The 11,989-nt window shown below is 60.6% G+C and overlaps 1 protein-coding gene across 10 annotated transcripts in view; it reads left to right on the top strand.

Moving 5' to 3' along the window:
* The first annotated feature begins 6,501 nt into the window (after window positions 1-6,501).
* Window positions 6,502-11,989, top strand: part of PTK2B (protein tyrosine kinase 2 beta) — a 34,228-nt gene continuing 28,740 nt past the window's right edge. For 7 of the 10 annotated variants that reach the window (XM_075086408.1, XM_075086407.1, XM_075086406.1 and 4 more), the window contains exon 1: window positions 6,502-6,550. In XM_075086408.1, the coding sequence (XP_074942509.1) occupies window positions 6,514-6,550 (37 nt within the window). In that variant the 5' untranslated portion in view covers window positions 6,502-6,513. Of the gene's footprint in view, window positions 6,551-8,357; window positions 8,509-11,989 lie in introns of those variants that run through there. The other 3 variants (XM_075086405.1, XM_075086402.1, XM_075086403.1) reach the window with 3 other exon arrangements.

The raw sequence follows: 11,989 nt of genomic DNA, 5'->3' as shown, positions 1-11,989 counted from the left end.
GGGCTCCATTTTGTCCCTGAGCAGGAACCACTGGGGCGGGGAGGCCCTGCAGAGGCCCAGGCTGTGGCACAGAGGGGCTCAAGGGTCCCAAAGCATCCCTGAGCGAAGGGGCTTTGGGGAGTGTGAGCAGTGGGCAGCAGGCCCCTCTGTGTTGCCTGGGCCCTGAGGGCAGGGAAAGATGCCTGCGATCTCTCCCGCTGTCCCCAGGGCTCCTGGGCAGAGGCACGTTGCAGACCTCGCAGCACCTCTCGGGGGCGATTTCGGGGATGCGCTGGGTTCTGTCCCACATGTAGAGCAGGTCCCCAGCCATGGTGAGCTCAAAGCCCAGCCCCATTTCCAGCTGTTCGATCTCCTCGTACCGCAGTATGTGCACGGTGTGTAGGATGACGGCCAGCACGGGCAGGTCCTCCTCTGCCACGGGCTTGCTGTAGTGCGGGCAGCTGCCCACGAGGCATCGACGGCACTGCAGGCAGACAAGGTATTCTTCCCTCATGTCGCCGTACAGGACTGCTGCGGTGCTGTGCTGAGCTTTCCTCAGCTTCCTGACCACGTTGAGGCAGATCCTGTTGATATCCAGGGACTGTATCAGGCATCTGGCGAGCTCGTCCCTGTTGGTGATGGAAGGCGGGCTCCTGAGGAGCGCTGAGGTGGTCTCAGCAGTGACATTTGCACGCTGACCCACGCCTGCTGTGTGCCCGGGGAGCTTCCCCGCAGGGGCCCCTTTGCTGCCGCTGCTGCTTTCCCTGCGCTCTCCTCCATGGGGCTTCACCCAGCTGTGGGGGGAAATAGGGGCTGGAGTGTGGGGGCTGCTGTGGGAGAGGAGAGACCCAGCACCCTCTCTCTGCCTTCTCGTACCCACTGGGCGATCTCCCAGCTGCCCGCAGCCTCCCCAGGGCAACAGGGCAGCTGCACGGGGCAGAGGGACCCACGTGTGGTCAGGGGGCTCCCGCAGGGGGCTGCCCCCCTGCAGGGAAGGGCGCTCCTTACCCTGACTTCAGGCTCTTGGTGGACCCCTCCACGCCTTCCCAAGGAACTGAGGCTCCTGAGGGAGGAGGCAGAGGCGGAGAGGGCACAGGCAGCCATGACGGGGGCTCCACAAACAATGGAATCTCTCGGCTGGGAGCCACTGTGGAGCCCGGCGCAGCTCTGGGACGGGGCTGCTCACTTCTCAGCTCCTTCCTCTTGCTTCTGCGGCAGCTTGTCCCCGCAGAGGTCTCCTGCCCCTAGAAAGGAAGTCCCGGCTTAGTGCGGGGTGTCTGCCCTCAGCGGGGAGGGCCCCGGCCCAGGAAAGAAGGACCGTGGGCAGGGGATCTGGAGGTACAGGGACCGGAGGGTCCCTGGCCCCAGGGCTGGTGCCCGAGCGGAGCTGGCTGGGCGGCTGCAGAGCAGGGCCCTGGCTGGGCTGGGCAATGGCCCCTGTTGCCTGCTCCCTCCCAAAACGGGGATGGGGCCCTCCCGAGGAGCCCGGGGATGGGCTCTGCCCAGGCTTAGCCCAGGGTACTTCCAGGGGTGGGGAGGCCCCACAGAGAGCCCGGCTGTGTCACAGGTAGGCCCTGGGGCCTGAAGCATCCCTGAGCAAAGGGGCTTTGGGGTGTGTGAGCAGCAGGCCCCTCTGTGTTCCCTGGGCCCTGAGGGCAGGGAAAGATGCCTGCGATCTCTCCCCGTCCCCAGGGCTCCTGGGCAGAGGCTCATTGCAGATTTTGCAGCACCTCTCGGGGGCGATTTGGAGGAGCCCCTGGGTTTTCTCCGAGATGTAGAGCAGGTCCCCAGCCATGGTGAGCTCGAAGCCCAGCCCCATTTCCAGCTGTTCAATCTCCTCGTACCGCAGGATGTGCGCGGTGTGGAGGATGACGGCCAGCACGGGCAGGTCCTCCTCTGCCGCGGGCTCACTGCAGTGCGGGCAGCTGCCTGTGCAGGTAGACAAGGTATTTTACCCTCATGGCTCTGCACAGGACTACAACGCTGCTCTCCTGTCACGGCTACGTGGTTCTGGTGGCACCAGGGCTGCTCTGGCTCCTGTGGGGCCTGGCATTGTGGCCTGCTGGTGGCCCTGCTAGCAGCCCCCCGCTGCCATCCCCAGGAGTTGCTGGGTTCTCAGTAGCCAGGGACACCGCGATGGCCTCTTGTCCTTTCCATTGCACAAGGGACCCTGGCCTGGGCCCCAGGACAGCCCGTTGGGGAGTTTGAGTGGCTGCATGTGGCAGGGAAACCCATGGGGGAAGGGTGGGGTGTAGGTCAGGCCAAGTCGCCTCAAGCATTTCTCAGCAAAATTCCCATCCACACTTAGGAGCTGCCAGGGTGACTTCTCTTGCCAGCACTCCCTATGCTTCCATTGCCACGGCAATGTTGTGGAAGAGCGTATTGACCTGAAACCAGAGAAGTTGTAGGGGAACTAGGGAGAGGCAGCAGGAAAAGAGGCTGCAACTGGGGAGCAGTGGGGCAGAGAGAGGGAAGGAGGAAAGGGCTCCTCTTGAGAAGCAGCCAGTGACAAGCCCACTCCCCACCAACACGAGAACTTGGTGTAGAACCCATCGGTGAAACCCAAAATTTACTGAGAGATTAAAACAGTAGCATCCAAAAACATCTCCAAGAGCTCTTCAGTTATTGCATGAACAGGGGGACAGTGACCTCCAGGGCTATAAGCTGTCAGGGACAGTGCTGGCAATGAGGGTGAGGCACTGGGGCCACTCTGGCTCTTCACCCCACCACTGGGGCACTGATGTGTTCCTAGCTGCTGCATCCCATGTCCCTGCTTCTTCCTTGTTTCTGAATGTCCTCTCACCTAATCCTGCTAGGGGAGTTCTGCTTGACATCTGCTGGAAAAGTGGCCTAGAAAGCTTCAAGCAGTCTAGTAGACTCTTGTTGTGCATTAAGGACTACTTCCTATCGCAGGTGATGGAAAACCTAACCAGAGGAGAGGATTTACTGGACCTGTAGCTTACCAACACAGAGGGACTCATTAGAGGGGTCAAGACTGATGGCAGCCTGGGCTGCAGTGATCAAGCCCTGGTAGATTTCATGATCTGAAGGGATACAGGTCAGGTGAAAAGTACAGTTAAAACCCAAAACCTGAGGAAAGTGCACTTTTGGTTGTTTAAGATACTGGTGGATGCAACCCCCTAGGAACTTCCCTCAGGGATAAAGGAGCAGGACAGAGCTGGCAGCTCTTTAAAGACATTTTTCTTAAAGCACAAGAACTATCAAATGTCATGTGCAAGGAATCAGGCAAGGAAGGCAGGAGACCAGCATGGCTGAGTAGGGACCTCCTGGTCAAAAAATGCACAGGCAGTGGAAGCAGGGACACACATCGTGGCAAGTCCATGGGATACTGCCTGGGAGCACAGGGATGGGATCAGGAAGGCTAAGGTGCAGCTAGAGCTAAATTTAGCACAGGATGTGAAGAGTAATAAGGGCTTCTATAGGTATGTTAGAAAATGAAAAGAAATGGTACTCCCCCAATAAATGAGACAGGGGATCTGGTGACAACTGACCTGCAGGAGGCTGAGGTCCTCAACAACTTTTCTGCCTCAGTTTTCAATGGCAGTAGCTCTTCCTACATCTTTCAGTTCCCTGAATCTCAAAGCAAAGACTGGAGGAATGAAGTCCCACTCATCATAGGAGAAGGTCAGATTTGAGACCATCTGAGGAACTTGAACATACATGGGACATGAAGATGTGCACCCCAGGGTGCTCAGGGAACTGGCACATGTAGTCACTAAGCCATTCTCTGTCATCTTTGAAAAGTCCTGGCAGTCAAGCAAAGTCCCAAGTGACTGGAAAAAAGGAAACGTCACATCCATGAGCTAGTAAGGTGCACTGGCAGCCCAGAAAGCCACCCATCCCCCAGGCTGCATCCCCAGCAGCGCGGGCAGCAGGGCGAGGGAGGGGGTGCTGCCCCCCTGCCCCGCTCTGTGAGACCCCCCTGCAGCGCCGCCTCCAGCTCGGGGCTCCTCAGCACGGGACAGACACGGGGCTGTTGGAGCGGGGCCAGAGGGGGCACAGAAATGCTCCGAGGGCTGGAGCCCCTCTGCTGCGAGGCCGGGCTGGGAGAGCTGGGGTTGTGCAGCCGGGGAAGGGGAGGCTGCGGGGGGACCTTATTGCGGCCTTTATATATTTCAATATATAAAGGGGGCTGATAAGAAAGATGCAGAAAGACTATTTAGCAGGGCCTGTGGTGACAGGACAAGCGGTGATGGTTATAAACTGAAAGAAGGTACGTTTAGATTGGCGATAACAAAGAAGTTCTTTATGAGGGTGATGAGACATGAGAACAGGTTGCCCGGAGAAGCTGTGGATGCCTCATCCCTGGAAATGTATGACCAGGGAGTCCCTTGGACAGAACAGCCCAGCCACCCCCCTCATGGTGCCTTGGTCCAGCCACAACGGGTCCACTTAGCCCAAGAGAGCTGAAATCCTGCCAGGTGTATGGAGCGACCCCAAAGCCCTTCCCCAACACCCCCCTCTGCAAGATGCCATTCAGTTCTGCCTGGCTCCCGTCCCACCCACTGAGGAAGGAGAGAGGACACGCAGCTAGCAGAACTGCTTGTAGCAGATTCCATCAGGGAGGTTCAGTGCCCTGGAAAGGTAGCATCACTCCTATCTTCAAGAAGGACAAAGAAGGAAGACCTGGGGAACCACAGGACTGTCAGGCCTGTAACTCCTCCGTGTGGGGCCTGGGGGACATCCTGGCAGCAGCCCCCCACTCCCAGCCTCCTCCTGTTTCCATGGAAACCGCAGATACAAATACCATGGCAACCCCATGGCAACAGCACAGGCAATGCCACCAGTTCCCACAGCCCGGGGGTGGATGGATGCCTGGAGCGTGCTGAAGCTGGAGATCTCTTCCTCTGTGCTTCACCACCACCACCCTTCCAGCCCTGCAGTGGTGACCACCAGTAGCTCTGGATGGAGGAGGAGGAGTTGTCCTGCTGCCCTGAGGTGGCCAGACATGGTCATCTCAGCCTCACCTGTCACCCTCATCCCAGGGCTGAGGGAGCAGGTCCCCCACCCTGGCACAGTCCTGCCTCTCCAGGTCTGCATCAGCTGCTTCATGTCCAACCTGGACCCCAGGGAGCCCATTCAGAGGGCACTTATTCTCCCTGGGACAGAAGCCAGGCAGAACCGAAAGGCATCCTCCAAAGGGGGCTGTCGGGGAAGGACTTTGGGGTCACTCCAAGCCCCTGGCAGGATTTCAGCTCTGCTGGGCTGAGGGAACTCATCGTGGCTGGACAAAACACCAGGAGGGTGATGGCTGGACTGGGCTGGAGGACAGCACGAGGTCCGTGGGCATAGACTGAGTTGGGTTCAACAAGCAGGCATATGTCAGTAGATAATCTGTGGAGTACCCTATTGGGTTCTAGGATAGCCCAGCTGGCCCTTCCCCGTGCCTGCCTGGACCCTTTGGAGGCGTCACGGGTGGAATTGCTCCAGGACCCAGCGAGCCAAGCAGTCACCTCACCAGACACCGTCAGATGGCAAAAGAAGAGCAAACCCAGCTGCATATGGGGTGCTTTCCTGCCAATCCTCAGGTCCTGACCCCCCATCCCCTTCCAAACCTGAGGGCCTGACCCACAGCTCCTGAGGGCTGAGGAGAGATGGGGTGCTGGCAGCAAGCATCCCCGCTGGGGACCCGCCAGTGCTCACTCGGGCGGTGATGCTAGCATTTATCCCGGCTCCTACTGACAGCCCCCAAAAAACACCCGAGCATCACGAATCTCCTCCTGCCTCCTGCCCGTGGCTTGGCACCCTGCACCGCCGCGGCCGGTGTCTCCCCATCGCTGCCTGTGGCCGGCACCCACCCGCCCTTACTTCTGCTGTTTTCAGGGGTTTGGGGCCTGAGCCACTTGGGAAAAGGATTTTTCATCCCCCAAAAGTGAAAACAAGATTGATTATCAAAGTAAATAATAAAAATAACTGCTTTGCTGGAACTTCCTATAGGTTCTGAGGGCCGGGGGGAGCCCCACACTCTTGGGGTGCTGCGGGGGGCCAGAGGGTATTTCTCCAGCTCAGGTTGGCTGGCCTCAAGATGGCAGCAATAACATGCAGCATCCCTCTACCTGCTTTGAGTGAGTGGGGACTGCTCCATCCAACCCTCCTGGCTCGAAGGACACCCCCAACTGCCTCTCCTGGCACCGTTTCCCTGCTTGTTCTACATAATTCTGGCGCGACGCAACTTCTTCTGCTCCTTCTTGGTGCCCCCAAACATCTGCTGGTGGCTCTGGAGCTGCAACCGGTGTCCTTCTCCATCACCCTGACCCTCCGGCCCCGGTCCTGCTCCCTGGCAAAAGTAAGTTGGTGCCTTTCTCCCTTGAGCAGCCCCGTGCTGGGATGATCGAAGCCGTTTCCGAAGCACCGCTCCCTAGTGATGGGAGAGGTGCTATTAATAAACCCCGTCAGATTTTATCGCTTCTCTCTGTGCCAATGAAGAGGGTGGTTTGGGGAAGGGGGGAGGCAGGGGGAAACCTGTTTCTCCTGAGCGTTTCATAGCTACGAGCTCACCCTCGGTGCAGGAGCATGGGATGGCTCAGCAGGCTGTTCAGCCAGCTTTCCTGTAAGTCACGGGGCTGAATCTGCTGGGGGCTCATGGGGGGCTCTTGGGTTCATTTTTGGCAGGGATTAGCATGGGGAAAGGGTTGCCCTGCTCCCTGGGGGCTGTGTTGGCCATGGCATGGGAACAGCGTGCCAGGGTCTCTCCCAAACTTGTGTGGAGCCCAGGTACCTCCTTGGGAGTGCATGGGTGGGGTGGGACCGGGGCGAGGGGATGGAGAGGGGAAGGGGCGCAGAGGAAAGGGGTGCAAAGGGCTGATGCACCTTCCCAGCTCCATGGAGCCGCGGCAGCGAGCAGAGGGGTCCCTGGAGCCGGTGGCCTCTCTCCCCCCTGCTGGCTGCCCCTGCTGCCCACCACGCTTCCCTCTGCCCCTTGCCGGGAGATGCCAGCCCACCCAAGGTACGCGGAGGTAGCTTTGACGGCATTTTGGCATTTAAATAGCTTGGCTGGCTTCGGGCAGGAGAGTGGGCGCAGGCTGTCAGCGCTGCTCTCCGTGCGTGGGAGAGCTGCCGCGGGAGCTCCGGCACCGCTGGCGGCTGGGCTGGGCTGGGAAGAGGGTGACAGAAGTTAACCCATGCCCATCAGAAGCTCTCCTGGCCCCTCAGAGGGTCTTGCTCATGCCCAGAAGCCTTTTGCTCTCTAAGCCTCTTCCCCCCACCCCATCTCTTGGGGTGCAAGGAGGTCCTCCATGCCCAGCTGCCGGAGCGCAGGGATGCTCTGATTGTCTTCCAGTGGGAAGGGGCTGTGTCCAGGCTGTGCCTTGTGTAGCACCAGTCGCTCCCAGGCATCCCACCTTGAGGGGGGGTAATTTGGGGGTAGCAGGGGAGGGGACAGGAAGGAGACAGGGGAGACCTGTCTCTGAACGCCTCCCCAAGGCAGAGGATACCCACGCAGGGAGGGACCCCGCTGTGCTGGTGATGTGGCTGCATGATGGGGTGCAGCTATCAATGGGGTGACCCGGCACGGACCTGCTGAGCAATGGGCAGGGAGATCCCCAGGGGGCTGCAGCTCCCCGGGACCCTGCAAGCTCCTGCCCGGGGTTTGGGGAACGGCCCGACCAGCTTCACCCCACCACTTCCCCATTCCCACTCAGTATGGGGGTGGCCCCCACCACCTCCACTGCCCCCCAGGATTGTGGCTGCCCCACTGCATGCTGTGGGGCGGGGGGCTCGGGGTGCACCTCATTGCTCCCCTCCTCCTCCAGCTCTTCCATGGCTCCTTGGCATCCCCAGTGCTGCCCAAACCATTTCAGCAGAGCCCTGGGGTCGTGGTCAGATCTTCTGGGGGCCTGGGTGGCCGGCCTCAACGTCCAGCCATGGAGGGGGTCCTCAGAGGAGCATTAAAGCAAACATTAAAGGGGGGCCTGATGCACCCCAGAAGTAGGGAGGTGTTGCTATGGCCCAGGGGTGTGGCGGTGCCAGGCAGCCACCCCGTGACCGCGAACGTCGGCCCCGGCGGCTCTTGCACCATTCTCCTTCCTGCCTTGGGTCCTTCCGCAGCGCTGGGGCGTCCCCCAGACCCGCGGTTTCGGGGGGGGACCCCTGCAGTGGGAGCTTGCCGGGGGCAGCCTGCCAGATCCTCCCCAGGTACAAACGGGACCAGCCTGAACGCTGGCTGCCTTGGGCTCCCTGCCCAAATTCCCGGCTGATCCCAAGACCTGCCTCAACCTGCCCACAGGACCGAGGTGGGGAAGGCTGGGTGGGCAGGTGAAGGGGTCCCGGGCCTTCCTCGCCTCTTGCCTCCTCTTCCTCCTCGGTGTTGGCAACACCCGGCCAGCTCTGGCAAGCCCTTTCCGGAAGCAGGCAGCGGGGAGGAGTGGTTTCACCACCACCACCCCCCCAGCACCTACTCGCGGGACACGCACCCACCAGGCCAACCCTCCCCACCGGCAACACCACCACCTGCCCCCGCCACGGCAAGGAGCGGGGCCGGCCGGGGGGGCGAAGGAGGCTCCCGCCAAGGTGAGAGTCTCTGCCCGCTTTGGGGGTGATGCTTGGGTGCCGGGGGGGACAGGGGAGAGCTGAGGGAGGCAGGCGGTGGGAACCCATGGGTGGGTGCCGGAGAGGGGCACCCCTGCTTGTGGTGGGGGTCCCCCTCTGCAATGCACCCAGCCAGCCGCCTGCCTGCAGGTGGGCGGACAGGCAGGCCTTCCTTAGCCCTTCCTGCATTGGGGGGGATGTGTGGCAGCGGTGCCGGGGTGCTCGGGAGCTTGGGGGCACAAGGGCAGGGTGCAGCGCTCCCCCCTGGCACTCCCCACCCTGCAGCCAGAGATCGGGAGGTGCCCGGCCTCTGCTATCTCTTGCCGGCGTCAATGTTTGTCCAACAGCGGGGTGGTTCCTGCCGGCGAACGTGCCTGCCTGTGCTCACCAGCCCGGCACGGCACCCGTGACAACCCAGGGGAGGAAAGCCAGAGACGGGAGCGTTGCAGTCCCAGGGGGCTGATGCAACAGCCCCGTGCTCCTTCCGCTGGGGTTCAACGCAGCCAGGGATGCGTGGTCCCAGCGGAGCGATCCCCCGGGACACGCTGCTCCTCCTAACCCAGCCCTGGCCGGGTAAATCTGCCCTGCATTCCCTGGCTGGAAAGAGCAACCCCACTGCTGGATCCCCCCAGACAATGACATCCAGGGGATGTCTGAACGCTTTGCCAGGGATCGGAAAGGACTTGGGGGTCTCGGAGGAGCTACACAGGGCTGAGGCTGTGCCAGGGAGGTGGAATGGAGCCGGTGACGTGCAGCAGCCGGGGAAGGCTGGGTGTGCGCCCCATGCTGACAGCGGGACCGTGCCAACGACGTACTGGCGTTAGGGCAGGGAGGTGTAGAGAGGTTAGCGCTGGCGGCCTGGCCCGAGCGTGGTATCTTCCAGGGGCTTTGCGGGTAGGGAGCTGCTGCAGGAGTCTTCTTGCTGCCCCCCCGGCCCAGTCCTGGCCGCAAACCACGCCCAGCGCAGGGGTATTTCCAAGGCAAGGTGACCCTGCAGTCTGTCAGGGAGGGGACAGCCAGCTGCAGCGTCCCATTGCATCCATCACGTACCCCTCCTTGCTGTCTTCGTGCTGGAGGAAGCTCTGGGGACGGGGTGACAGCGGGGCTTGCTGGGGCACAGGAACACCCCAGGAACAGTGCCTTTCCCACCCGTCACCCCCGCAGGTGGAATTGCCTCCGAGTGCTCTGCTGACATCAGCCACTCGGCGAAGGCAGGGGGGATGCTGCGAGTTCACTTCTGTGTGACCGCGGGTGACAGATCCTCGTGGCAGGAGCCGAAACCAGGCACCCCCGAGCTTCCTGTCGCTGGGCAGAAAAGGGCAGCATCGGGGTGCAGACCATCCTTTGGGTTTGGGTCTGCAGCCCTGATTTACAGCTCCCAGCCTTGCCTGCAAGGGCATAAGTGAGAGTTAGAGCAGGCTGCGAGTGTCTGGAGAGCCGCGGGCGTTCGAGAGCAGCGGGAAGTGGTGTGGGGCAGTGGTGCTCTGTGGGCAGTAGCCGCAGGGGACATGGGCTCACACTCTACACTGTCTGCAAAGGATGCGGCCTGTGGTGGTGTGTGCGCATGGGAAACACACCCTCACCTTCGCCAGCGATGCTTTGCACATGCTAGTGAGATGCAGACATGCATGTGCAAGGGCATGCATGGGCCCGGTGTGCAGAGGCACAAGTGCCACTGTCCCCAAGCGCTGCGTTTCCATGCCTTCGCGCTCAGCTATTACTAATACTCAGCATAAAGGTTCTTCCAGGCGCTGGGGGCTGGGAAAGCAACGTCTGAATCATTTTGCTTTTTCCCTGGCAGAGTTATTACTCATGAGGGGTAGACGGAGCTGGGAACCTTTCATGCAAAGCCTTGCTCATGTTTCAAATTGCAACGGCGGCGTGCGATACCCACGTCTCCTCCACTGAGGCACCCTGGCATGCAGGAGGGGTAAAACTCAGGATGCCTGGCACAAAAATCCCAGGGGAGACCTTTCTCTCGGGAGCCACGGGGGGTAAAACTAGGTTTTTTTTCTTCGGAAAACCCTCCCGAGGGGTGGCAATCGCTCAGGCTTGGCTGCGTTTTCCCCTGGGATGGGGCCAGACCACAGCTCCCGTGGGGCAGGGAGGGAAAGCGCCGGTGGCTGTGGTGGCATTGCAGGCCATCCAGCTCTGTTTGGGGAAGTGGCTTCGAAGAGGGAACAGGAACACGACGCGTTGGAGATGTGGCTCCCATCAGCCCCCGGGGAAACCTTGCAGGGCTCAGTTGGGCTTTTTGTTTTGGGGCGGTTTGCTATATTTCACGTTAAAAAATGGCTAAAAAAAATAGTTTCAGCAAAACTCTGGTTCCTGCAGGGAAAAACCCAGCAGCCACGTCTTGGTGTGGAGGCTTCTCCCTGGCTGTAACCACCAGTAAAGCAGGTTAGCTGGTGTGCTGGAGTGAACTGGGATGGCCCCACTGTGCAGAAAGACGCCACGGAGGGAAGGAAGTGCTGCAGGTTCGGGGGCAGGCAGCGTTACTGTGAGCGGCTGCTCCGTGCGCCCCGGGGGCCACGGCTTGTCTGAGCAAAGAGCCGCTTGAAGGCACGAGGAATACTCCTTTGGGGGAAAAAAAGCAGACGTTTTTAGTGCTTGAGTTATTTAAACCCCGCGGAGAAGGTGAAAACAGCACCCTAGAAGCGTCCACTTTGCTCCTTAGGCTGAAAAGCCGCCCGGTGATGCCCTGCCCCGGGGAGGTGCTTTCCACGGAGGTTTTCAGCACATTGGCCCTTTTAATTAATGTGGGAGAGCTCCGCCTGCCCCCTGGCCTCCTCCCAGCCTGCCCAGCTGGGCGCCGCAGCCCGGAGCAATCAGACGTCTATCTCAGCAGGAGGGCTGCCAGGGGCAAGAGCTTGCCACGGGCAACGTGAGCTCAGTCTTGTGTCCTAAGCTGGCTCCGGCAATTATCAGCTCGGGTGCCCTGCCTCTGAGTCTTGTGCAAGCTGCTGCACACCCAGCCACCTTGCACACCCTGCTACTTTGCACGCCCTGCAATGCTGCACACCTTGCAATGCTGCCACCCTGCCATGTAGCACACCCTGCCATGTAGCACACTGTGTCATACCGCACACCCTGCTACTTTGCACACCCTGCCATGCAGCACACCCTGCCATGCTGCCCACTGTGTCATGCTGCCACCCTGCCATGCTGCCATCCTGACATGCTTCACACCTTGCCATGCTGCCACCCTGACATGCTGTCCACTGTGTCATGCAGCACACCCTGCCATGCAGCACACTGTCATGCTGCCACCCTGCCATGCTGCCACCCTGCCAATCTGCCACCCTGCCATGCTGCCCACTGTGTCATGTGTCATGCTCCCACCCTGACATGCTGCCCACAGTGCCATGCTGCCCACTGTGTCATGCTGCCACCCTGCCATGCTGTCACCCTGCAATGCTGCCACCCTGCCATGCAGCACACCCTGCCATGCTGCCATCCTGAC

The sequence above is a fragment of the Phalacrocorax aristotelis genome, chromosome 3 (assembly GCF_949628215.1).
Source record: "Phalacrocorax aristotelis chromosome 3, bGulAri2.1, whole genome shotgun sequence".
Lineage (NCBI taxonomy): Eukaryota > Metazoa > Chordata > Aves > Suliformes > Phalacrocoracidae > Phalacrocorax > Phalacrocorax aristotelis.
The sequence above is the reverse complement of the archived record's forward strand: the minus strand, read 5'-3'. Positions and strand labels throughout refer to the sequence as shown.